The sequence below is a fragment of the Coregonus clupeaformis genome, unplaced genomic scaffold (genome assembly GCF_020615455.1).
Source record: "Coregonus clupeaformis isolate EN_2021a unplaced genomic scaffold, ASM2061545v1 scaf1387, whole genome shotgun sequence".
Taxonomy (NCBI): Eukaryota; Metazoa; Chordata; class Actinopteri; order Salmoniformes; family Salmonidae; genus Coregonus; species Coregonus clupeaformis.
The window spans coordinates 1,930-29,469 of NW_025534841.1; the positions used below are offsets into that span (position 1 = coordinate 1,930).

The 27,540-nt window shown below is 44.5% G+C and overlaps 1 protein-coding gene across 1 annotated transcript; it reads right to left on the reverse strand.

The window, feature by feature from the left end:
* On the reverse strand, positions 1-27,254 carry LOC123486966 (forkhead box protein K1-like). Its single transcript, XM_045218125.1, has 8 exons — positions 26,820-27,254; positions 19,601-19,813; positions 5,957-6,134; positions 5,472-5,618; positions 2,571-2,764; position 1,514; positions 855-1,032; positions 1-387 (listed from the first exon to the last, which is right to left on the reverse strand). The coding sequence occupies exons 1-8, from the start codon at positions 27,248-27,250 to the stop codon at positions 71-73; spliced, it is 1,659 nt and encodes a 552-aa protein (XP_045074060.1). The 5' UTR covers positions 27,251-27,254; the 3' UTR covers positions 1-70.
* Positions 27,255-27,540: the final 286 nt, after the last annotated feature.

Sequence of the window (27,540 nt, forward strand, 5' to 3'; positions counted from 1 at the left end):
ACCATATTACCATATCACCATATCACCATATTACCATATCACCAACACCTGTGAAATCCTCTCAGATTGTCTAGGGTCTAGGGGTCCATTTGGGATTGGGCCACAGTCTCGCCGTACCTCTATGCTCGCCGGTGCCCTCTGCTCCCTGCTGGCCAGCGCTGGTATTACCATGACTCTGTCCCCCCCCGGGGGTGAGGATGTACCCGTTGGCGGGGTGAGAGGCCGTAGCCGTGGTGACCAGACGGAGCATGGTGAGGGTACTGGGGGGGCTCTGCAGCATGTGGAGGGTCTGTCCCCCACCGAACAAGGCTAGGGGTTTACCCATCCCCGAGGGCAGGGGGTGGGGCGGGGCAGCCATGATCACAGGCTGGCCGTGAACTGGAGAACCTGGGGGGAGGGTGGGGGAAAAAACCTTCTTATATACACCTTCTTTAGTTGTGATGTCTGAGCATCTGTAGATGTGTTCCTACCTGTGTATCTGTGTATCTGGTACGGAGGATAGTTTACGGTGTAGATGTGTTCCTACCTGTGTACCTGTGTATCTGGTACGGAGGATAGTTTATGGGGTAGATGTGTTCCTACCTGTGCATCTGTGTATCTGGTACGGAGGATAGTTTATGGGGTAGATGTGTTCCTACCTGTGTATCTGTGTATCTGGTATGGAGGATAGTTTACAGGGTAGATGTGTTCCTACCTGTGTATCTGGTACGGAGGATAGTTTACAGGGTAGATGTGTTCCTACCTGTGTATCTGTGTATCTGGTACGGAGGATAGTTTACAGGGTAGATGTGTTCCTACCTGTGTATCTGTGTATCTGGTACGGAGGATAGTTTACAGGGTAGATGTGTTCCTACCTGGGGCGCTCTGTGTATATCTGTACTCTGGTACGGAGGCCAGTTTATGAGCCAGGTCGTGGTGGTGGGTGTGGTCATGAGACAGAGGAGACCCCTCTCTAGAGAGACACTCTGGGGTCTGGACACCGCTGGAGGGGGGGGAGAGGAGACCCTGGTGGGTGGGGGAGGCTGGGGCACTCTAGAGGGGAAAGGGGGAGAGAGGGAGATGGGGGGAGGGGAGAGAGGGGAGAGAGGGAGAGAGGGAGAGAGGGGGAGAGGGAGGTAGGGAGAGAGGGGGAGGGAGAGAGGGGGAGGGGGAGAGAGGGAGAGGGGGAGAGAGGGGGAGGGGGAGAGAGGGGGAGGGGGGAGAGAGGGAGGGGGAGAGAGGGAGGGGGAGAGAGGGAGAGAGGGGGAGGGGGAGAGAGAGATGGTTAGGGCATAAAAATGATGCAAACACACTAACTCAAGTCAAACACGGTCCTTCAGTAAAACACACTAACTCAAGTCAAACACGGTCCTTCAGTAAAACACACTAACTCAAGTCAAACACGGTCCTTCAGTAAAACACACTAACTCAAGTCAAACAGACTGAATGGGACTTTTCAAAAGGTGAGAGCAAAGAGCAAACACACACTCCAGGATTGTCTCACACCCTCACAGACACACCCTCACAGACACACCCTCACTCACAAACACATCTTACTGTGAGCTAGACAGACTTACTTTGTTCTATCCAATCACATGAGAGCAGAAGCAGAGAGAGAGATGAGAGGGTTAAACAGACAGAAACAGACAGATTATAACTGTAACTGACAGAGGAGAGAGAGAGAGAGAGGGAGAGAGAGGGAGGGTTAAACAGAGAAACAGACAGATTATAACTGTTTAACAGAGAGGAGAGAGAGAGGAGAGAGAGAGAGAGAGAGAGAGAGAGAGAGAGAGAGAGAGAGAGGGAGAGAGAGAGAGAGAGAGAGATGGAGAGATACAGGAGAAAGACAGAGAGAGAGAGAGAGAGAGAAAGAGAGATGGAGAGATACAGGAGAGAGACAGAGAGAGAGAGAGAGAGAGAGACAGAGACAGAGAGAGAGAGAGAGAGAGAGAGAGAGAGAGAGAGAGAGAGAGAGAGAGAGAGAGGGAGAGAGAGAGAGAGAGAGAGAGAGAGAGAGAGAGAGAGAGAGAGAGAGGGAGAGAGAGAGAGAGAGAGAGAGGGAGGGAGAGAGGGAGAGAGAGGGAGGGTTAAACAGAGAAACAGACAGATTATAACTGTTTAACAGAGAGGAGAGAGAGAGAGAGAGAGAGAGAGAGAGAGAGAGAGAGGAGAGAGAGAGAGAGAGAGATGGAGAGATACAGGAGAAAGACAGAGAGAGAGAGAGAAAGAGAGATGGAGAGATACAGGAGAGAGACAGAGAGAGAGAGAGAGAGAGACAGAGAGAGAGAGAGACAGAGAGAGAGAGAGAGAGAGAGAGAGAGAGAGAGACACAGAGAGAGAGAGAGAGAGAGAGAGAGAGAGAGAGAGAGAGGGAGGGTTAAACAGAGACAGGTTATAACTGTTTAACTAACAGGTCATACTACATCAAGGAGAAGGGTCTAAAGAGAGGCTACTGTGTATGCAGGCTTTTCCTCCAGCCCTGCACTAACACACCTGGTTCTACTAACCAGTTGCTCTTCACAACCTTCTTTAGCTGAATCAGCTGCGTTACCTAAGGCCAGGGGTCAGAGGTCAGGGGTCAGGGGTCGTACCTGGATGAGAGCGGTCCGAACGGCGTGCGGAAGCAGGCCACGCCCCTCTGCCGTCTCTTCCTGAAGGCCTGCTCCACCAGCTTACCCTCTGAGGCCGAGTCCACGCGCCAGAAACTACCTTTCCCAGGCTCCTCCTGGCTCCGAGCCACCTTCAGGAAGTAACGGTTCAGGGACAGGTTGTGGCGGATGGAGTTCTGGGAACGGAGGAGGGAGGACAGCTGGTGTTACTTTGGGATTTACACAAGAAACAGTTTTTATTTACTTTGGGAGGGACATTTACATTACATTACATTTTAGTCATTTAGCAGACGCTCTTATCCAGAGCGACTTACAGTTAGTGAATACATATTTTTTTTATACTGGACCCCCGTGGGAATCGAACCCACAACCCTGGCGTTGCAAACGCCATGCTCTATCAACTGAGCTACATCCCTGCCGGCCATTCCCTCCCCTACCCTGGACGACGCTGGGCCAATTGTGCGCCGCCCATGAGTAACCAGGTTTTGGCCGGCAGGGATGTAGCTCAGTTACCAGGAAGGTTACCAGGAAGGTAACCAGGTTTTTGATGGAAGATTGTTGTCTCCCCACTCGTCCATGGAGACAACAATTTTCCATCAAAAACCTGGTTACCTTCCTGGTTACCTGTCAGCGGTACGGTAGTAGGGGTAGTGTCTGGTGATGTGTAGTTACCTGTCAGCGGTACGGCAGTAGGGGTAGTGTCTGGTGATGTGTAGTTACCTGTCAGCGGTACGGTAGTAGGGGTAGTGTCTGGTGATGTGTAGTTACCTGTCAGCGGTACGGTAGTAGGGGTAGTGTCTGGTGATGTGTAGTTACCTGTCAGCGACGGTAGTAGGGGTAGTGTCTGGTGATGTGTAGTTACCTGTCAGCGGCACGGTAGTAGGGGTAGTGTCTGGTGATGTGTAGTTACCTGTCAGCTGTACGGTAGTAGGGGTAGTGTCTGGTGATGTGTAGTTACCTGTCAGCGGTACGGGTAGTAGGGGTAGTGTCTGGTGATGTGTAGTTACCTGTCAGGGTACGGTAGTAGGGGTAGTGTCTGGTGATGTGTAGTTACCTGTCAGCGGTACGGTAGTAGGGGTAGTGTCTGGTGATGTGTAGTTACCTGTCAGCGGTACGGTAGTAGGGGTAGTGTCTGGTGATGTGTAGTTACCTGTCAGCGGTACGGTAGTAGGGGTAGTGTCTGGTGATGTGTAGTTACCCGTCAGCGGTACGGTAGTAGGGGTAGTGTCTGGTGATGTGTAGTTACCTGTCAGCGGTACGGTAGTAGGGGTAGTGTCTGGTGATGTGTAGTTACCTGTCAGCGGTACGGTAGTAGGGGGTAGTGTCTGGTGATGTGTAGTTACCTGTCAGCGGTACGGTAGTAGGGGTAGTGTCTGGTGATGTGTAGTTACCTGTCAGCGGTACGGTAGTAGGGGTAGTGTCTGGTGATGTGTAGTTACCTGTCAGCGTGCACGGTAGTAGGGGTAGTGTCTGGTGATGTGTAGTTACCTGTCAGCGGTACGGTAGTAGGGGTAGTGTCTGGTGATGTGTAGTTACCTGTCAGCGGTACGGTAGTAGGGGTAGTGTCTGGTGATGTGTAGTTACCTGTCAGCGGTACGGTAGTAGGGGTAGTGTCTGGTGATGTGTAGTTACCTGTCAGCGGTACGGTAGTAGGGGTAGTGTCTGGTGATGTGTAGTTACCTGTCAGCGGTACGGTAGTAGGGGTAGTGTCTGGTGATGTGTAGTTACCTGTCAGCGGTACGGTAGTAGGGGTAGTGTCTGGTGATGTGTAGTTACCTGTCAGCGGTACGGTAGTAGGGGTAGTGTCTGGTGATGTGTAGTTACCTGTCAGCGATGCAGTAGTAGGGGTAGTGTCTGGTGATGTGTAGTTACCTGTCAGCGGTACGGTAGTAGGGGTAGTGTCTGGTGATGTGTAGTTACCTGTCAGCGGTACGGTAGTAGGGGTAGTGTCTGGTGATGTGTAGTTACCTGTCAGCGATACGGTAGTAGGGGTAGTGTCTGGTGATGTGTAGTTACCTGTCAGCGGTGCACGGTAGTAGGGGTAGTGTCTGGTGATGTGTAGTTACCTGTCAGCGGTACGGTAGTAGGGGTAGTGTCTGGTGATGTGTAGTTACCTGTCAGAGGTACGGTAGTAGGGGTAGTGTCTGGTGATGTGTAGTTACCTGTCAGCGGTACGGGTAGTAGGGGTAGTGTCTGGTGATGTGTAGTTACCTGTCAGCGGTACGGTAGTAGGGTAGTGTCTGGTGATGTGTAGTTACCCGTCAGCGGTACGGTAGTAGGGGGTAGTGTCTGGTGATGTGTAGTTACCTGTCAGCGGTACGGTAGTAGGGGTAGTGTCTGGTGATGTGTAGTTACCTGTCAGCGTACGGTAGTAGGGGTAGTGTCTGGTGATGTGTAGTTACCTGTCAGCGGTACGGTAGTAGGGGTAGTGTCTGGTGATGTGTAGTTACCTGTCAGCGGTACGGTAGTAGGGGTAGTGTCTGGTGATGTGTAGTTACCTGTCAGCGGTACGGTAGTAGGGGTAGTGTCTGGTGATGTGTAGTTACCTGTCAGCGGAATGCAGGTAGTAGGGGTAGTGTCTGGTGATGTGTAGTTACCTGTCAGCGGTACGGTAGTAGGGGTAGTGTCTGGTGATGTGTAGTTACCTGTCAGCGGTACGGTAGTAGGGGTAGTGTCTGGTGATGTGTAGTTACCTGTCACGGTACGGTAGTAGGGGTAGTGTCTGGTGATGTGTAGTTACCTGTCAGCTGCAGGTAGTAGGGGTAGTGTCTGGTGATGTGTAGTTACCTGTCAGCGGTACGGTAGTAGGGGTAGTGTCTGGTGATGTGTAGTTACCTGTCAGCGGTACGGTAGTAGGGGTAGTGTCTGGTGATGTGTAGTTACCTGCCAGCCCTTGTCAGCGGTACGGTAGTAGGGGTAGTGTCTGGTGATGTGCGTGTAGATTCCAGAGAGGGTCAGCTGTCTGTCTGGTGCTGAAGAGATGGCCTGGACTATCAACTGGGCGTAGGAGTAGGGAGGCTTAGACTCATCCTGGATAAGAGAGGAGAGGGGGGTTAACACACACACACAGTAGATACACACACACACACAGTAGATACACACACACTCGACACACACACACACACACAATAGACACACACACAATAGACACACTAGACACACACACAATAGACACACTAGACACACACACACACAGTAGACACACACAGTAGACACACACACACACACACACACACACACAGTAGACACACACACAGTAGACACACACACAGTAGACACACACACACACACACAGTAGACACACACACACACACAGTAGACACACACACACACACACAGTAGACACACACACACGGAGTGAGGTATACCCTGGGGCTGTCTCCGCCGCCGGACTCTCCCTGTTGCTCGGCAACGCCCCTCTGTTGCTCGGAGACAGCCTTTGCAGCGAACTCTGCAGCCAGCTGGAGGTCGGAGGTCACGTTGCGTCCGTAGCGATAACCCGATGACCCCGCACCCCTCGGACTGGCCGGGCACGAGTTAGGAACACTGGAGAGGAGGAGAGAGGAGGAGAGGAGGAGGAGGAGAGGATGATGAAGACCTATAATAGAATGGGATAATTCCACCTAATTGAATTGCACTGAGACTCTTGACTTTCACTTCAAATGGATGCCAAACAGAAATCATTGATTTCAAAAGTCTAACAAACCATACAACTCTATAAGGACTACTTTTAACTATTTACACTGAACATTTTCCAAAAACACATTTACTGGAAGAACTGTGCAGATTTACTGTACAGCACTGTATATACTCTACTCTGTACTACTGAATATACTCTACTCTGCTGTACTCTACTCTGTACTACTGAATATACTCTACTCTGCTGTACTCTACTCTGTACTACTGTATATACTCTACTCTGCTGTACTCTACTCTGCTGTACTCTACTCTGTACTACTGTATATACTCTACTCTGCTGTACTCTACTCTGTACTACTGTATATACTCTACTCTGCTGTACTCTACTCTGTACTACTGTATATACTCTACTCTGCTGTACTCTACTCTGCTGTACTCTACTCTGTACTACTGTATATACTCTACTCTGCTGTACTCTACTCTGCTGTACTCTACTCTGCTGTACTCTACTCTGTACTACTGTATATACTCTACTCTGCTGTACTCTACTCTGTACTACTGAATATACTCTACTCTGCTGTACTCTACTCTGTACTACTGTATATACTCTACTCTGCTGTACTCTACTCTGTACTACTGTATATACTCTACTCTCGCTGTACTCTACCTGTACTACTGTATATACTCTACTCTGCTGCACTCTACTCTGTACTACTGTATATACTCTCACTCTGCTGTACTCTACTCTGTACCACTGTATATACCTACTCTGCTGTACTCTACTCTGTACCACTGCATATACTATACTCTGCTGTACTCTACTCTGTACTACTGTATATACTCTACTCTGCTGTACTCTACTCTGGCTGCACTCTACTCTGTACTACTGTATATACTCTACTCTGCTGTACTCTACTCTGTACTACTGTATATACTCTACTCTCGCTGTACTCTACTCTGCTGTACTCTACTCTGTACTACTGTATATACTCTGCTCTGCTGTACTCTACTCTGCTGTACTCTACTCTGTACTACTGTATCTCTACTCTGCTGTACTCTACCTGTACTACTGTATATACTCTACTCTGCTGTACTCTACTCTGTACTACTGTATATACTCTACTCTGCTGTACTCTACTCTGTACTACTGTATATACTCTACTCTGCTGTACTCTACTCTGTACTACTGTATATACTCTACTCTGCTGTACTCTACTCTGCACTACTGTATATACTCTACTCTGCTGTACTCTACTCTGTACTTACTGTATATACTCTACTCTGCTGTACTCTACCTGTACCACTGTATATACTCTGCTCTGCTGTACTCTACTCTGTACCACTGCATACTCACTCTGCTGTACTCTCACTCTGTACCTACTCGTACTCCGCTGTACTCTACTCTGCTGTACTCTACTCTGCTGTACCTCTACTGTACCACTGTATATACTCTACTCTGATGTGCTCTACTCTGCTGTACTCTACTCTGCTGTACTCTACTCTGATGTGCTCTACTCTGCTGTACTCTACTCTGCTGTACTCTACTCTGTACTACTGAATATACTCTACTCTGCTGTACTCTACTCTGATGTACTCTACTCTGCTGTCCTCACTCTGCTGACTCTACTCTCTCCGCTGTACTACTCTGCTGTACTCTACTCTGCTGTACTCTACCTGTACCACTGTATATACTCTACCTGCTGGCTCTACTCTGCTGTACTCTACTCTGCTGTACTCTACTCTGCTGTACTCTCACTCTGTACACTGAATATACTCTACTCTGCTGTACCTCTACTCTGTACCACTGCATATACTCTACTCTGCTGTACTCTACTCTGTACTACTGTATATACTCTACTCTGCTGTGCTCTACTCTGTACTACTGTATATACTCTACTCTGCTGTACTCTACTCTGTACTACTGTATATACTCTACTCTGCTGTACTCTACTCTGTACTACTGAATATACTCTACTCTGCTGTACTCTACTCTGTACTACTGTATATACTCTACTCTGCTGTACTCTACTCTGCTGTACTCTACTCTGCTGTGCTCGGACAAGTAGGACTGATTTGTTACTTGTCCGAAAGCTCAAGGTACTTGTCCCAAAACAGGTCTGTATCACCATAGGCCAAAAAGGAGACTGTAAATGGTGTTGTATGATGCAAGGAACCACTTCATTAAATAACCTTCATTATTATCACTGGTATTGACAAGGCACTTAACCCCCCACAAAGTAAAATACTGCACTGATAAAAACACATGTGGTCCGTCAAATGTACGGTTCTGTCTGTCTGGTGGCTGACCTGCCTATACTGATAGATAGGCCTAGTGCAGGGTTCTGAGTGTCTGTCTGGTGGCTGACCTGCCTATACTGATAGATAGGCCTAGTGCAGGGTTCTGTCTGGTGGCTGACCTGCCTATACTGATAGATAGGCCTAGTGCAGGGTTCTGTCTGGTGGCTGACCTGCCTATACTGATAGATAGGCCTAGTGCAGGGTTCTGTCTGGTGGCTGACCTGCCTATACTGATAGATAGGCCTAGTGCAGGGTTCTGTCTGGTGGCTGACCTGCCTATACTGATAGATAGGCCTAGTGCAGGGTTCTGACTGTCTGTCTGGTGGCTGACCTGCCTATACTGATAGATAGGCCTAGTGCAGGGTTCTGACTGTCTGTCTGGTGGCTGACCCGCCTATACTGATAGATAGGCCTAGTGCAGGGTTCTGACTGTCTGTCTGGTGGCTGACCTGCCTATACTGATAGATAGGCCTAGTGCAGGGTTCTGTCTGTCTGGTGGCTGACCAGCCTATACTGATAGATAGGCCTAGTGCAGGGTTCTGTCTGTCTGGTGGCTGACCAGCCTATACTGATAGATAGGCCTAGTGCAGGGTTCTGTCTGTCTGGTGGCTGACCTGCCTATACTGATAGATAGGCCTAGTGCAGGGTTCTGACTGTCTGTCTGGTGGCTGACCTGCCTATACTGATAGATAGGCCTAGTGCAGGGTTCTGTCTGTCTGGTGGCTGACCTGCCTATACTGATAGATAGGCCTAGTGCAGGGTTCTGTCTGGTGGCTGACCTGCCTATACTGATAGATAGGCCTAGTGCAGGGTTCTGTCTGGTGGCTGACCTGCCTATACTGATAGATAGGCCTAGTGCAGGGTTCTGTCTGGTGGCTGACCTGCCTATACTGATAGATAGGCCTAGTGCACGGTTCTGACTGTCTGTCTGGTGGCCGACCTGCCTATACTGATAGATAGGCCTAGTGCAGGGTTCTGTCTGTCTGGTGGCTGACCTGCCTATACTGATAGATAGGCCTAGTGCAGGGTTCTGACTGTCTGTCTGGTGGCTGACCTGCCTATACTGATAGATAGGCCTAGTGCACGGTTCTGACTGTCTGTCTGGTGGCTGACCTGCCTATACTGATAGACATTCCTAGTAGAATCGAATCTTGACACTCAGAAATGGGAGTCGACACCGGGAAGTCGACGTGCAAGGAGTGGAGGAATCAATTCTTTATGAGTCGACTCTCCACCACTAGGTCATCGTCGTTAACAGCTGGAAAATGACAGAGAAAGGCCAGCGACAGCAGCAGTCCTGTACGACAATCCTCTGACAAGTTAAATGAGAAGGAAATGCAGACTTTGTGAGGTGGAACTGAGGTACAGTGATAGTAGTACAGGTGCAATCCTTAACCGTCTGAAAGGGGCGCACCGTGAGACCCAAACCGTCTGAAAGGGGCGCACCGTGAGACCCAAACCGTTGCTGGCAGCAGCGTTGCTGCATTGGGAATTTACGTGGAATTCTATGACTTTTTCTTCGCGTTTTACGGAAAACTGATTTTGATAAAATGACTAAATCCCTACTACAAGGTGGGAGGATCCCCAGACCACACACACACACACACACACACACACACACACACACACACACACACACACACACACACACACACACACACACACACACACACACACACACACACACACACACACACACACACACACACACACACACGCCCCTCCTTCTGGCAGTAAAGTAAAGAGTGGTTTCCAGGGGAGAGTGTGTGTGTTGTTCAGATGCTGTAGTGTGTTGTTGTTCAGATGCTGTAGTGTGTGTTGTTCAGATGCTGTAGTGTGTTGTTGTTCAGATGCTGTAGTGTGTGTTGTTGTTCAGATGCTGTAGTGTTTATTGTTGTTCAGATGCTGTAGTGTGTGTTGTTCAGATGCTGTAGTGTGTGTTGTTGTTCAGATGCTGTAGTGTTATTGTTGTTCAGATGCTGTAGTGTGTGTGTGTTGTTCAGATACTGTAGTGTGTTGTTGTTCAGATGCTGTAGTGTGTTGTTGTTCAGATGATGTAGTGTGTTGTTGTTCAGATGCTGTAGTGTGTGTTGTTGTTCAGATGCTGTAGTGTTTATTGTTGTTCAGATGCTGTAGTGTGTGTTGTTCAGATGCTGTAGTGTGTGTGTTGTTCAGATGCTGTAGTGTGTGTGTTGTTCAGATGCTGTAGTGTGTGTGTTGTTCAGATGCTGTAGTGTGTGTTGTTCAGCAGGGTTAAGGGCTGCAGCTGCTTCAAACAAAAGAAGAGGAAGGAGACATGAGGAGGAGGAAGAGTGAAATGAGAGAGAAAGAAAATAGAGGACAGGAAAAGATAAAACAAACCGTTAAAACTCCAATCACACAACCTTAGAACTAACTGGAACTATAGAACCATAATCACACAACCTTAGAACTAACTGGAACTATAGAACCATAATCACACAACCTTAGAACTAACTGGAACTATAGAACTATAATCACACAACCTTAGAACTAACTGGAACTATAGAACTATAATCACACAACCTTAGAACTAACTGGAACTATAGAACTATAATCACACAACCTTAGAACTAACTGGAACTATAGAACTATAATCACACAACCTTAGAACTAACTGGAACTATAGAACTATAATCACACAACCTTAGAACTAACTGGAACTATAGAACTATAATCACACAACCTTAGAACTAACTGGAACTATAGAACTATAATCACACAACCTTAGAACTAACTGGAACTATAGAACTATAATCACACAACCTTAGAACTAACTGGAACTATAGAACTATAATCACACAACCTTAGAACTAACTGGAACTATAGAACTATAATCAGACAACCTTAGAACTAACTGGAACTATAGAACTATAATCAGACAAACTTAGAACTAACTGGAACTATAGAACTATAATCACACAACCTTAGAACTAACTGGAACTATAGAACTATAATCACACAACCTTAGAACTAACTGGAACTATAGAACTATAATCACACAACCTTAGAACTAACTGGAACTATAGAACTATAATCACACAACCTTAGAACTAACTGGAACTATAGAACTATAATCACACAACCTTAGAACTAACTGGAACTATAGAACTATAATCACACAACCTTAGAACTAACTGGAACTATAGAACTATAATCAGACAACCTTAGAACTAACTGGAACTATAGAACTATAATCACACAACCTTAGAACTAACTGGAACTATAGAACTATAACCACACAACCTTAGAACTAACTGGAACTATAGAACTATAATCACACAACCTTAGAACTAACTGGAACTATAGAACTATAATCACACAACCTTAGAACTAACTGGAACTATAGAACTATAATCACACAACCTTAGAACTAACTGGAACTATAGAACTATAATCACACAACCTTAGAACTAACTGGAACTATAGAACTATAATCACACAACCTTAGAACTAACTGGAACTATAGAACTATAATCACACAACCTTAGGAACTAACTGGAACTATAGAACTATAATCACACAACCTTAGAACTAACTGGAACTATAGAACTATAATCACACAACCTTAGAACTAACTGGAACTATAGAACTATAATCACACAACCTTAGAACTAACTGGAACTACAGAACTATAATCACACAACCTTAGAACTAACTGGAACTATAGAACTATAATCACACAACCTTAGAACTAACTGGAACTATAGAACTATAATCACACAACCTTAGAACTAACTGGAACTATAGAACTATAATCACACAACCTTAGAAACTAACTGGAACCATAGAACTATAATCACACAACCTTAGAACTAACTGGAACTATAGAACTATAATCACACAACCTTAGAACTAACTGGAACTATAGAACTATAATCACACAACCTTAGAACTAACTGGAACTATAGAACTATAATCACACAACCTTAGAACTAACTGGAACTATAGAACTATAATCACACAACCTTAGAACTAACTGGAACTATAGAACTATAATCACACAACCTTAGAACTAACTGGAACTATAGAACTATAATCACACAACCTTAGAACTAACTGGAACTATAGAACCATAATCACACAACCTTAGAACTAACTGGAACTATAGAACTATAATCACACAACCTTAGAACTAACTGGAACTATAGAACTATAATCACACAACCTTAGAACTAACTGGAACTATAGAACTATAATCACACAACCTTAGAACTAACTGGAACTATAGAACTATAATCACACAACCTTAGAACTAACTGGAACTATAGAACTATAATCACACAACCTTAGAACTAACTGGAACTATAGAACTATAATCACACAACCTTAGAACTAACTGGAACTATAGAACTATAATCACACAACCTTAGAACTAACTGGAACTATAGAACTATAATCACACAACCTTAGAACTAACTGGAACTATAGAACTATAATCACACAACCTTAGAACTAACTGGAACTATAGAACTATAATCACACAACCTTAGAACTAACTGGAACTATAGAACTATAATCACACAACCTTAGAACTAACTGGAACCATAGAACTATAATCACACAACCTTAGAACTAACTGGAACTATAGAACTATAATCACACAACCTTAGAACTAACTGGAACTATAGAACTATAATCACACAACCTTAGAACTAACTGGAACTATAGAACTATAATCACACAACCTTAGAACTAACTGGAACTATAGAACTATAATCACACAACCTTAGAACTAACTGGAACTATAGAACTATAATCACACAACCTTAGAACTAACTGGAACTATAGAACTATAATCACACAACCTTAGAACTAACTGGAACTATAGAACTATAATCACACAACCTTAGAACTAACTGGAACTATAGAACTATAATCACACAACCTTAGAACTAACTGGAACTATAGAACTATAACCACACAACCTTAGAACTAACTGGAACTATAGAACTATAATCACACAACCTTAGAACTAACTGGAACTATAGAACTATAATCACACAACCTTAGAACTAACTGGAACTATAGAACTATAATCACACAACCTTAGAACTAACTGGAACTATAGAACTATAATCACACAACCTTAGAACTAACTGGAACTATAGAACTATAATCACACAACCTTAGAACTAACTGGAACTATAGAACTATAATCACACAACCTTAGAACTAACTGGAACTATAGAACTATAATCACACAACCTTAGAACTAACTGGAACTATAGAACTATAATCACACAACCTTAGAACTAACTGGAACTATAGAACTATAATCACACAACCTTAGAACTAACTGGAACTATAGAACTATAATCACACAACCTTAGAACTAACTGGAACTATAGAACTATAATCACACAACCGAAGAACTAACTGGAACTATAGAACCATAATCACACAACCTTAGAACTAACTGGAACTATAGAACTATAATCACACAACCTTAGAACTAACTGGAACTATAGAACTATAATCACACAACCTTAGAACTAACTGGAACTATAGAACTATAATCACACAACCTTAGAACTAACTGGAACTATAGAACTATAATCACACAACCTTAGAACTAACTGGAACTATAGAACTATAATCACACAACCTTAGAACTAACTGGAACTATAGAACTATAATCACACAACCTTAGAACTAACTGGAACTATAGAACTATAATCACACAACCTTAGAACTAACTGGAACTATAGAACTATAATCACACAACCTTAGAACTAACTGGAACTATAATCACACAACCTTAGAACTAACTGGAACTATAGAACTAAACAACTATACAACTATAGAACTATGTAAATAGGTTTAGAACTGTGGAACCTCCAAACTATACAACTATGTAAATAGGTTTAGAACTGTGGAACCTCGAAACTATACAACTATGTAAATAGGTTTAGAACTGTGGAACCTCCAAACTATACAACTATAGAACTATGTAAATAGGTTTAGAACTCTAGAACCTCCAAACTATACAACTATAGAACTATGTAAATAGGTTTAGAACTGTGGAACCTCCAAACTATACAACTAGAGAACTATGTAAATAGGTGTAGAACTGTGGAACCTCCAAACTATACAACTATGTAAATAGGTTTAGAACTGTGGAACCTCGAAACTATACAACTATGTAAATAGGTTTAGAACTGTGGAACCTCCAAACTATACAACTATAGAACTATGTAAATAGGTTTAGAACTCTAGAACCTCCAAACTATACAACTATAGAACTATGTAAATAGGTTTAGAACTGTAGAACCTCCAAACTATACAACTAGAGAACTATGTAAATAGGTTTATAACTGTGGAACCTCCAAACTATACAACTATGTAAATAGGTTTAGAACTGTGGAACCTCGAAACTATACAACTATGTAAATAGGTTTAGAACTGTGGAACCTCCAAACTATACAACTATAGAACTATGTAAATAGGTTTAGAACTCTAGAACCTCCAAACTATACAACTATAGAACTATGTAAATAGGTTTAGAACTGTGGAACCTCCAAACTATACAACTAGAGAACTATGTAAATAGGTTTAGAACTGTGGAACCTCCAAACTATACAACTATGTAAATAGGTTTAGAACTGTGGAACCTCGAAACTATACAACTATGTAAATAGGTTTAGAACTGTGGAACCTCCAAACTATACAACTATAGAACTATGTAAATAGGTTTAGAACTCTAGAACCTCCAAACTATACAACTATAGAACTATGTAAATAGGTTTAGAACTGTGGAACCTCCAAACTATACAACTATAGAACTATGTAAATAGGTTTAGAACTCTAGAACCTCCAAACTATACAACTATAGAACTATGTAAATAGGTTTAGAACTGTGGAACCTCCAAACTATACAACTAGAGAACTATGTAAATAGGTTTAGAACTGTGGAACCTCCAAACTATACAACTAGAGAACTATGTAAATAGGTTTAGAACTGTGGAACCTCCAAACTATACAACTAGAGAACTATGTAAATAGGTGTAGAACTGTAGAACCTACAAACTATACAACTATAGAACTATGTAAATAGGTTTAGAACTGTGGAACCTCCAAACTATACAACTATAGAACTATGTAAATAGGTTTAGAACTGTGGAACCTCCAAACTATACAACTAGAGAACTATGTAAATAGGTTTAGAACTGTGGAACCTCCAAACTATACAACTAGAGAACTATGTAAATAGGTTTAGAACTGTGGAACCTCCAAACTATACAACTAGAGAACTATGTAAATAGGTTTAGAACTGTAGAACCTCCAAACTATACAACTATGTAAATAGGTTTAGAACTGTGGAACCTCCAAACTATACAACTAGAGAACTATGTAAATAGGTTTAGAACTGTGGAACCTCCAAACTATACAACTAGAGAACTATGTAAATAGGTTTAGAACTGTGGAACCTCCAAACTATAGAACTAGAGAACTATGTAAATAGGTTTAGAACTGTGGAACCTCCAAACTATAGAACTAGAGAACTATGTAAATAGGTTTAGAACTGTGGAACCTCCAAACTATAGAACTAGAGAACTATGTAAATAGGTTTAGAACTGTGGAACCTCCAAACTATAGAACTAGAGAACTATGTAAATAGGTTTAGAACTGTGGAACCTCCAAACTATAGAACTAGAGAACTATGTAAATAGGTTTAGAACTGTGGAACCTCCAAACTATAGAACTAGAGAACTATGTAAATAGGTTTAGAACTGTGGAACCTCCAAACTATAGAACTAGAGAACTATGTAAATAGGTTTAGAACTGTGGAACCTCCAAACTATAGAACTAGAGAACTATGTAAATAGGTTTAGAACTGTAGAACCTCCAAACTATACAACTATAGAACTATGTAAATAGGTTTAGAACTGTGGAACCTCCAAACTATACAACTAGAGAACTATGTAAATAGGTTTAGAACTGTGGAACCTCCAAACTATAGAACTAGAGAACTATGTAAATAGGTTTAGAACTGTGGAACCTCCAAACTATAGAACTAGAGAACTATGTAAATAGGTTTAGAACTGTAGAACCTCCAAACTATACAACTATAGAACTATGTAAATAGGTTTAGAACTGTAGAACCTCCAAACTATACAACTATGTAAATAGGTTTAGAACTGTGGAACCTCCAAACTATACAACTAGAGAACTATGTAAATAGGTTTAGAACTGTGGAACCTCCAAACTATACAACTAGAGAACTATGTAAATAGGTTTAGAACTGTGGAACCTCCAAACTATAGAACTAGAGAACTATGTAAATAGGTTTAGAACTGTGGAACCTCCAAACTATACAACTAGAGAACTATGTAAATAGGTTTAGAACAGTAGAACCTCCAAACTATACAACTATAGAACTATGTAAATAGGTTTAGAACTGTGGAACCTCCAAACTATACAACTAGAGAACTATGTAAATAGGTTTAGAACTGTGGAACCTCCAAACTATAGAACTATGTAAATAGGTTTAGAACTGTGGAACCTCCAAACTATACAACTAGAGAACTATGTAAATAGGTTTAGAACTGTGGAACCTCCAAACTATAGAACTAGAGAACTATGTAAATAGGTTTAGAACAGTAGAACCTCCAAACTATACAACTATAGAACTATGTAAATAGGTTTAGAACTGAGAACTAGAGTGATGTAATCAGCAGGGTCGTAACCCCAGACTCCCCTCAACCTTTACTTCACTCATGTATTCTTTATAAATAATGTATTTTTTCAGCACTTTACTTTTGCTACAAACGACAGCACACACACACACACAAACACACACACACACTCACACCCTTATCCCTCCCTCCCTCCCTCCCTCCCTCTTCTAGTCCCCCCCCCCCCACCCCCCCACCCCCCACCAGTGTCAACATGAGAACTGCCAAGGAGAGGGGGACGTTAGGGGAGAATATAAAAACACACAGTAGAAACTTGTCCAACTAGACCAGTGGCTCCATCCCAATGTTTTGGTTTTGGGGGAGGTCTGGGGGAAGTGTCCATGTATCAATTACTGTAGGGGGTGTTACAGCAGCAAGCCTGGATAAGGCCACAGTGTGTGATAGGAGCGAGGGAAGGGGGGGTGTGTGTGTGTGTGTGTAGGAGGCTAAGGGGGGAGCTCTGAAAAGGAAACCAGTGAGTGAGGACAAACAAATCAGGGCCTAGGCAAAACAACCTGTGGTTGAACCAATCAGGAGCCTGCTAGCGGCTGCCGTGCCATATATGGCTTGACACACTATGACACTGGAGGGCCCACGTGGTGCAGGACCACACACACACCACCAGGGGGAGACACAGAGACACAGAGGGAATACGTGGTGCAGGACCACACACACACCACCAGGGGGAGACACAGAGGGAATACGCTGGGAAACACTTCCTCTCTCTTCCCAGGGTTTTTTCTGACTAAGTCTTGGGCAAGTGTTTTTTCGGGCACCTATGTCCAAACAGTAAAAAATAAAATAAAAAAAATCTTTAAAAAAAATAACATATATATACACACACACACACACACACACAAACACACACACACACACACACACACACACAAATAATATTTTTGAATGGAGAAATGTTTTCTTTGTAAACTTAAACTACTAAAAGTATTTAGAAAAGATAGAGCTATATACTTAAATAGGCCACAGCGTGATAGGAGCGAGGTGCCAGGAAAATAACCTCTCACTCGGTGCCAGGAAAATAACCTCTCACTCGGTACCAGGAAAATAACCTCTCACTCACTCGGTACCAGGAAAATAACCTCTCACTCGGTACCAGGAAAATAACCTCTCACTCGGTGCCAGGAAAATAACCTCTCACTCACTCGGTGCCAGGAAAAATAACCTCTCACTCACTCGGTGCCAGGAAAAATAACCTCTCACTCACTCGGTGCCAGGAAAAATAACCTCTCCCTTAACGTCAACAAAACAAAGGAGATGATCGTGGACTTCAGGAAACAGCAGAGGGTGCACCCCCCTATCCACATCGACGGGACTGCAGTGGAGAAGGTGGAAAGCTTCAAGTTCCTTGGCATACTCATCACTGACAAACTGAAATGGTCCACCCACACAAACAGTGTGGTGAAGAAGGCGCAACAGAGTCTCTTCAACCTCAGGAGGCTGAAGAAATTTGGCTTGGCACCTAAAAGCCTCAAACTTTTAAAGATGCACAATTGAGAGCATCCTGTCGGGCTGTATCACCGACTGGTACGGCAACTGCACCGCCCGCAACTGCAGGGCTCTCCAGAGGGTGGTGCGGTCTGCCGAACGCATTACCGGGGGCACACTGCCTGCTCTCCAGGACACCTACAGCACCCGATGTCATAGGAAGGCCAAAAAGGTCATCAAGGACATCAACCACCCGAGCCACTGCCTGTTCACCCCGCTATCATCCAGAAGGCGAGGTCAGTACAGGTGCATCAAAGCTGGGACCGAGAGACTGAAAAACAGCTTGTATCTCAAGGCCATCAGACTGTTAAATAGCCATCACTAGCACATTAGAGGCTGCTGCTGCCTATTGAAATCACTGGCCACTTTAAGAAATGGAACACTACTCACTTTAATAATGTTTACATATCTTGTATTACTCATCTCATATGTATATACTGTATTCTATTCTATAATGTTCTACTGTATCTTAGTCCATGCCGCTCTGACATCGCTCGTCCATATATGTATATATTCTTAATTCATTCCTGACTTAGATTTGTGTATATTGGGTATATGTTGTGAAATTGTTAGATATTACTTGTTAGATATTACTGCACTGTTGGAGCTAGAAGCACAAGCATTTCGCTACACCCGCTATAACATCTGCTAAACACGTGTATGCGACCAATACGATTTGATTTGAATAAGATCCTCTTTTGAGAACTAAAAATCACCAAAATAAAAACTAGACAATCAGGGAGAATCTAAAATTCCCCAAATGATGCATTCAGGAGTGTCATGGAACAGTCCCCCCAACTAACGCGAACTCAGAGATTCTGAACGTGTGTGTGTGTGTGTGTGTGAGCATGCATGTGTTAATCTATCTGTCCTCACCTGAGGGTGCCTGTCGGGGAGGGCAGCGGGCTGACCAGGTGTCGCAGGTCATCATGGTGCATTGTGGGAATGCTGATCTTGAGGGGGGAGATGTGGGGGAGGAGGGAGAGGCGGGGCGGAGGAGACTGCTGCTCCTCCTCTCTCAACTCCTCTCCAGACAACAGAGAGGAGAACTGGATCTTTATCACTGTACTGGGGAACCTGAATACACAGCTAGGAGGAGGAGAGGGGAGAGGGGGAGGAGAGGGGAGAGGGGGAGGGGGGGGAGGAGAGGGAGAGGGGGAGGAGAGGGAGAGGGAGGAGGAGAGGGAGAGGGGGAGGAGAGGAGAGGGGAGAGAGAGAGGGGAAGGAGAGGAGAGGGAGGGAGAGAGAGAGAGAGGGGGAGGAGAGAGAGAGGGGGGAGGAGAGGGGAGAGAGAGAGGGGGGAGGAGAGAGAGGAGAGGGAGAGGGGGGAGGAGAGGGAGAGGGGAGGGAGGAGAGGGGAGAGGAGAGGGAGAGGGGGAGGAGAGGGGGAGGAGAGAGAGGGGGAGGAGAGAGAGAGAGGGAGGGAGGAGAGAGAGGAGAGGGAGAGAGAGGGGAGAGGGGGAGGGGGAGGAGAGGGAGGGGGAGGAGAGGGGGGAGAGAGGGGGAGGAGAGAGAGAGAGGGGAGGGAGGAGAGAGAGAGAGGGGAGAGGGGGGAGGAGAGGGAGAGGGGGAGGAGAGGGGAGGGGAGGAGAGGGAGAGGGGGAGGAGAGAGAGGGGGAGGAGAGAGGGGGAGGAGAGAGAGGGGGAGGAGAGAGAGAGAGAGGGAGAGGGGGGAGAGAGAGAGAGGGGGAGGAGAGAGAGGGGGAGGAGAGAGAGAGAGAGAGGGGGAGGAGAGGGGAGGGGAGAGAGGGGGAGGAGAGAGAGAGAGAGGGGGAGGAGAGGGGGAGGGGGAGGAGAGGAGAGAGAGAGAAGACAGATGGAGGTGTTTAGTTCACTATTTTACAGTTCCTAGACATTAGAACACTCTCTACTCCTGTTAGAGCAGCCATTAGTTCCATTAAGTTAACACACCTGGTTACACACTAACACTTTCCCCTGGTGGTAATAATGCTGCCACTACGTTTTTCAGTTGGTGGCACCAGCCCATGATCAGGTTAGTATATAGACAGAGACAGACAGACAGGCACCACACAGACAGACAGACAGACAGACAGACACACAGACAGACAGACAGATAGCTGCCTCACACTTACATTTATAGTCATTTAGCAGACGCTCTTATTCAGAGCGACTTACAGTTAGTTAGTGCATACATTTTTCATACTGGCCCCCCGTGGGAATCGAACCCACAACCCTGGCGTTGCAAACGCCATGCTCTACCAACTGAGCTACACGGGACCAGCACACTTCCCTTTGAAACACACTATTCCTGTTCTACTTTTTAAAATGTGTGTTTGAATGGAAAGTACAGTTGAAGTCGGAAGTTTACATACACCTAAGCCAAATACATTTAAACTCAGTTTTTCACAATTCCTGACATTTAATCCTAGTAAAAAATTACCTGTCTTAGGTCAGTTAGGATCACCACTTTATTTTAAGAATGTGAAAATGTCAGAATAATAGTAGAGAGAATGATTTATTTCATCACATTTCATCACATTCCCAGTGGGTCAGATGTTTACATACACTCAATTAGTATTTGGTAGCATTGCCTTTAAATTGTTTAACTTGGATCAAATGTTTCGGGTAGCCTTCCACAAGCTTCCCACAATAAATTGGGTGAATTTTGGCCCATTCCTCCTGACAGAGCTGGTGTAACTGAGTCAGGTTTGAGGCCTCCTTGCTCGCAAACGCTTTTTCAGTTCTGCCCACACATTTTCTATAGGATTGAGGTCAGGGCTTTGTGATGGCCACTCCAATACCTTGACTTTGTTGTCCTTAAGCCATTTTGGCACAACTTTGGAAGTATGCTTGGGGTCATTGTCCATTTGGAAGACCCATTTGCGACCAAGCTTTAACTTCCTGACTGACGTCTTGAGATGTTGCTTCAATATATCCACATAATTTTCCTTCCTCATGATGCAATCTATTTTGTGAAGTGCACCAGTCCCTCCTGCAGCAAAGCACCCCCACAGCATGATGCTGCCACCGCCGTGCTTCACGGTTGGGATGGTGTTCTTCGGCTTGCAAGCTACCCCCCCCCCCCTTTTTCCTCCAAACATAACGATGGTCATTATGGCCAAACAGTTCTATTTTTGTTTCATCAGACTAGAGGCCATTTCTCCAAAAAGTACGATCTTTGTCCCCATGCGCAGTTCCAAACCGTAGTCTGGCTTTTTTATGGCGGTTTTGGAGCAGTGGCTTCTTCCTTGCTGAGCGGCCTTTCAGGTTATGTCGATATAGGACTTGTTTTACTGTGGATATAGATACTTTTGTACCTGTTTCCTCCAGCATCTTCACAAGATCCTTTGCTGTTGTTCTGGGATTGATTTGCACTTTTCGCACCAAAGTACGTTCATCTCTAGGAGACAGAACGCGTCTCCTTCCAGAGCGGTATGACGGCTGTGTGGTCCCATGGTGTTTATACTTGCGTACTATTGTTTGTACAGATGAACTTGGTACCTTCAGACGATTGGAAATTGCTCCCAAGGATGAACCAGACTTGTGGAGGTCTACAATTTTTTTTCTGAGGTCTTGGCTGATTTCTTTTCATTTTCCCATGATGTCAAGCAAAGAGGCACTGAGTTTGAAGGTAGGCCTTGAAATACATCCACAGGTACACCTCCAAATGACTCAAATGATGTCAATTATCCTATCAGAAGCTTCTAAAGCCATGACATCATTTTCTGGAATTTTCCAAGCTGTTTAAAGGCACAGTCAACTTAGTGTATGTAAACTTCTAACCCACTGGAATTGTGATACAGTGAATTACAAGTGTTATATATATAATATATAAATATGTTATAATTATAAATCTGTCTGTAAACAATTGTTGGGAAAATTACTTGTATCATGGACAAAGTAGATGTCCTAACCGACTTGCCAAAACTATAGTTTGTTAACAAGAAATGTGTGGAGTGGTTGAAAAAAAGTTAATGACTCCAGCCTAAGTGTATGTAAACTTCCGAATTCAACTGTACATCTCCACTTGATGTGATTAATTGAATTATTTTTGATATCAGTAATAAGAATCTTATTCCTCCATTCATTACAAACAACAACAATATTGTCATCTGTGTGATCAGCTGACGCTTGGCATTGTGATGGTGATATTAGGCTTGTGTGCAGCTTCTCGGCCATGGAAACCAATTTCATGAAGCTCCCGATGAACAGTTATTTTGCCGACGTTGCCTCCAGAGGCAGTTTGGAACTCGGTACTGAGTGTTGCAACCGAGGACAGACGATTTTTACGAGCTGCGCGCTACAGCGGTCCCGTTCTGTGAGCTTGTGTGGCCTACCACTTCGCGGCTGAGCCGTTGTTGCTCCTAGACGTTTCCACTTCACAATAACAGCACTTACAGTTGACCGGGGGAAGCTCTAGCAGAGCAGACATTTTACAAACTGACTTGTTGGAAAGGTGGCATCCTATGACGGTGCCACGTTGAAAGACACTGAGCTCTTCAGTAAGGCCATTCTACTGCCAATGTTTGTCTATGGAGATTGCATGGCTGTGTGCTCGATTTTATACACCTGTCATCAACGGGCTGAAATAGCCAAATCCACTCATCTGGTCTAGCGTCACATGACAAGGTATCTAACCTATGGTCACATGACAAGGTATCTAACCTATGGTCACATGACAAGGTATCTAACCTATGGTCACATGACAAGGTATCTAACCTATGGTCACATGACAAGGTATCTAACCTATGGTCACATGACAAGGTATCTAACCTATGGTCACATGACAAGGTATCTAGTCCAGGGTCACATGACAAGGTATCTAACCTATGGTCACATGACAAGGTATCTAGTCCAGGGTCACATGACAATATGTCTAGTCCAGGGTCCCATGACAATGTATCTAGTCCAGGGTCACATGACAATGTATCTAGTCCAGGGTCACATGACAAGGTGTCTAGTCCAGGGTCACATGACAAGGTGTCTAGTCCAGGGTCACATGACAAGGTCCCCTGTAGCTCAGTTGGTAGAGCATGGCGTTTGCAACGCCAGGGTTGTGGGTTCGATTCCCACGGGGGGGCCAGTATGAAAATGTAAGTCGCTCTGGATAATAGCGTCTACTAAATGACTAAAATGTAAATTTGAAGGAGAGTCCACATACTTTCGACCATGTGTGATATCTATCTATCTATCTATCTATCTATCTATATATATATATATATATAAACATCCCTTCTTCAGGACCCTGACTTTCGAAGATAATTAATCAAAATAACTTCACAGATCTTCGTTGTAAAGGGTTTAAACACTGTTTCCCATGCTTGTTCAATGAACCATAAACAATTAATGAACATGCACCTGTGGAACGGTCGTTAAGACACTAACAGCTTACAGACGGTAGGCAATTAAGGTCACAGTTATGAAAACTTAGGACACTAAAGAGGCCTTTCTACTGACTCTGAAAAACACCAAAGAAAGATGCCCAGGGTCCCTGCTCATCTGCGTGAACGTGCCTTAGGCATGCTGCAAGGAGGCATGAGGACTGCAGATGTGGCCAGGGCAATACATTGCAATGTCCGTACTGTGAGATGCCTAAGACAGCGCTACAGGGAGACAGGACGGACAGCTGATCGTCCTCGCAGTGGCAGACCACGTGTAACAACACCTGCACAGGATCGGTACATCCGAACATCACACCTGCGGGACAGGTACAGGATGGCAACAACAACAACTGCCCTATATACACACACACACACACACACACACACACACACACACACACACACACACAGTACCAGTCAAAAGTTTGGACACACCTACTCATTCAAGGGTTTTTCTTTATTTTTACTATTTTCCACATTGTAGAATAATAGTGAAGACATCAAAACTTTGAAATAACACACATGGAATCATGTAGTAACCAAAATAGTGTTAAACAAATCAAAATATATTTTATATTTGAGATTCTTCAAAGTAGCCACCCTTTTGCCTTGATGACAGCTTTGCACACTCTTGGCATTCTCACAACCAGCTTCATCTGGAATGCTTTTCCAACAGTCTTGAAGGAGTTCCCACATATGCTGAGCACTTGTTGGCTGCTTTTCCTTCACTCTGCAGTCCAACTCATCCCAAACCATCTCATTTGGGTTGAGGTCAGGTGATTGTGGAGGCCAGGTCATCTGATGCAGCACTCCATCACTCAAATAGCCCTTACACAGCCTGGAGGTGTGTTTGGGTCATTGTCCTGTTGAAAAACAAATGATAGTCCCACTAAGCGCAAACCAGATGGGATGGCGTATCGCTGCAGAATGCTGTGGTAGCCATGCGGGTTAAGTGTGCCTTGAATTCTAAATAAAATCACTGACAGTGTCACCAGCAAAGTACCCCACACCACCTCCTCCATGCTTCACGGTGGGAACCACACATCGGAGATAATCCGTTCACCTGCTCTGCGTCTCACAAAGACATAGAGGTTGGAACCAAAAATCTCAAATTTGGACTCATCAGACCAAATTACAGATTTCGACCGGTCTAATGTCCATTGCTCGTGTTTCTTGGCCCAAGCAGGTCTCTTCTTCTTATTGGTGTCCTTCAGTAGTGGTTTCTTTGCAACAATTCGACCATGAAGGCCTGATTCACGCAGGCTCCTCTGAACAGTTGATGTTGAGATGTGTCTGTTACTTGAACTCTGTGAAGCATTTATTTGGGCTGCAATTTCTGAGGCTGGTAACTCTAATGAATTTATCCTCCGCAGCAGAGGTAACTCTGGGTCTTCCTTTCCTGTGGCGGTCAGTTTCATCATAGCGCTTGATGGTTTTGATGTAAAGCAGATTGACTGTTGTGTTTAAGTAAATGGACGGCTTTTGGTTGATAAGATGGTAAAATAGGGCCATCTTCTGACCACCTACCTTGTAAACTGATGACAAGAAAAAAACAAATAACTTTTAACAAGGCACACCTGTTAATTGAAATGATTTCCAGGTGACTACCTCATGAAGCTGGTTGAGAGAATGCCAAGAGTGTGCAAAGCTGTCATCAAGGCAAAGGGTGGCTACTTTGAAGAATCGAAAATATATTTTGATTTGTTTAACACTTTTTTGGTTACTACATGATTCCATATGTTATTTCAAGTTTTTTTTTTTTTTTTTTTTTTTAAACATTTTTAGTCATTTGCAGAGCTTATCCAGAGCACCTTACAGGAGCAATTAGGGGTTAAGTGCCTTGCTCAAGGGCACATCGACAGATTTGTCACCGAGTCGGCTCTGGGATTAGAACCAGCGACCTTTCGGTTACTGGCACAACGCTCTTAACCACTAACCACTAAGCTACCTGATGTCTTCACTATTACTCTACAATGTAGAAAATTGTTTGTTTTTTTAAAAACTGGAATGAGTAGGTGTGTCCAAACTTTTGACTGGTACTGTATATATATTCCAGACTGACATTTGTCGTTATGATATTTCTATGTTTTTTTGTATTGCTTGCTAGGTATTCCTGCACTGTTGTTGCTAGAGAAACAAGCATTTCGCTGCGTCTGCAAATCTGTGTAGGCGACCAATACACTTTGATTAGATCGTAAATATCCGTCATGCTGACTTGAGTGACTTTGTTTACGCGACGCCGACGCCAGCGTCCGTCAAAACACTAAGATACAGTCAGTAGCTAAGCTAACAAGTTAACTCTAAATGTGGCTAATGTTTCTGTTTAGCTACTTCCATAATGCTGCTCACGTCTGCAACGGATTCACTTTAGCTAGCGTCTTCCTAATGTAGGTAAAAAGTTAGCCACAGTCTCCTATCTTTTTTCAATATGGGCTCTCAATGCGAATGGCTAATGTATTGAGTAGACAACTAGTTAGCTAGCTAGCTTCACAGTAGCCAGCTTAGATGTGTAATGTGGCTTATGTTTGTTTATGTAGCTAGCAACATTAGCATGCTAGTTATGCTAAGCTAACTTACAAGTTAGCCACAGTCTCCTATCTTTTTCCAATATGGGGCTCTCAATGCGAATGTATTGAGTAGACAACTAGTTAGCTAGCTAGCTTCCAGTAGCCAGCTTAGACGGTGTAATGTGGCTTGTGTTTTGTTTATGTAGCTAGCAACATTAGCATGCTAGTCATGCTAAGCTAACTTACTCTCGGGGCAGTTGCATGGGTGGCGCGCCTCTCCTCTGGAACACGCCGTCCACGAACACCCCGTTCTTGCCGAGGCAGCGCAGCGAGAACCCGCACGGCTCCTCCAAGGTGATCTGGAGGTGCCGCCGAGAGATGAAGCTGGAGTGACCCATGTTGATGTCCACGGAGCCGTGCGACGAGTTACGGCCTACGGTCACCGTTCGCTGCCGCATGACAAACTCAAAGTCCCGGCCTTCGAGCTTGGCCAGGGCCCGAGGCGGGGACGCGAGGCGAGTAGGCATTCCGCAGCCCCGGCCCAGCACCGAAGAGCCCGAGAAGGAGAAATTGGGAGGGTGTGCGGCCGAGGTCACCCCGACTCGAACAGGGCTGCAAGGGGCAGATTGCAAGGCCAGTAGGGCTCGAGCTCCGTTGTCGTCCCGAAAGTCTGCCATCTTTTTTTTTGGGGGGGGTGAATACAAACACACTCTCGACTCTCAGACACACACAGGTCCCTGCAACGTGAAGGGTTATTGGACAGCCCGCTAGCTCCGTCGCTGTCGGAGAGACAGAAACAACATGGATTCTGGCCGCGGCGAAGACCCGGTGTGAATGAGGAGTGTGATCCGGAAATGGAGTTAGTTCGACAAAGTTGTCTCGACCCTTCGGTCCAATAATAACACCTGATAGCGATAAGAGAATCCTGTTCTACCAAGCCGACGCTGTAAACATCACACTGTTGCTG

Coding starts and splice junctions, on each gene's coding strand:
- LOC123486966 (XM_045218125.1), bottom strand. CDS start 27,250: ATGGCAGACTTTCGGGACGACAACGGAGCTCGAGCCCTACTGGCCTTG. Junction 19,814..26,819: donor CCCATGCAACTGCCCCGAGA/GTAAGTTAGCTT, acceptor TCCTCCTCCTAG/CTGTGTATTCAGGTTCCCCA. Junction 388..854: donor ATATACACAGAGCGCCCCAG/GTAGGAACACAT, acceptor CCCTCCCCCCAG/GTTCTCCAGTTCACGGCCAG.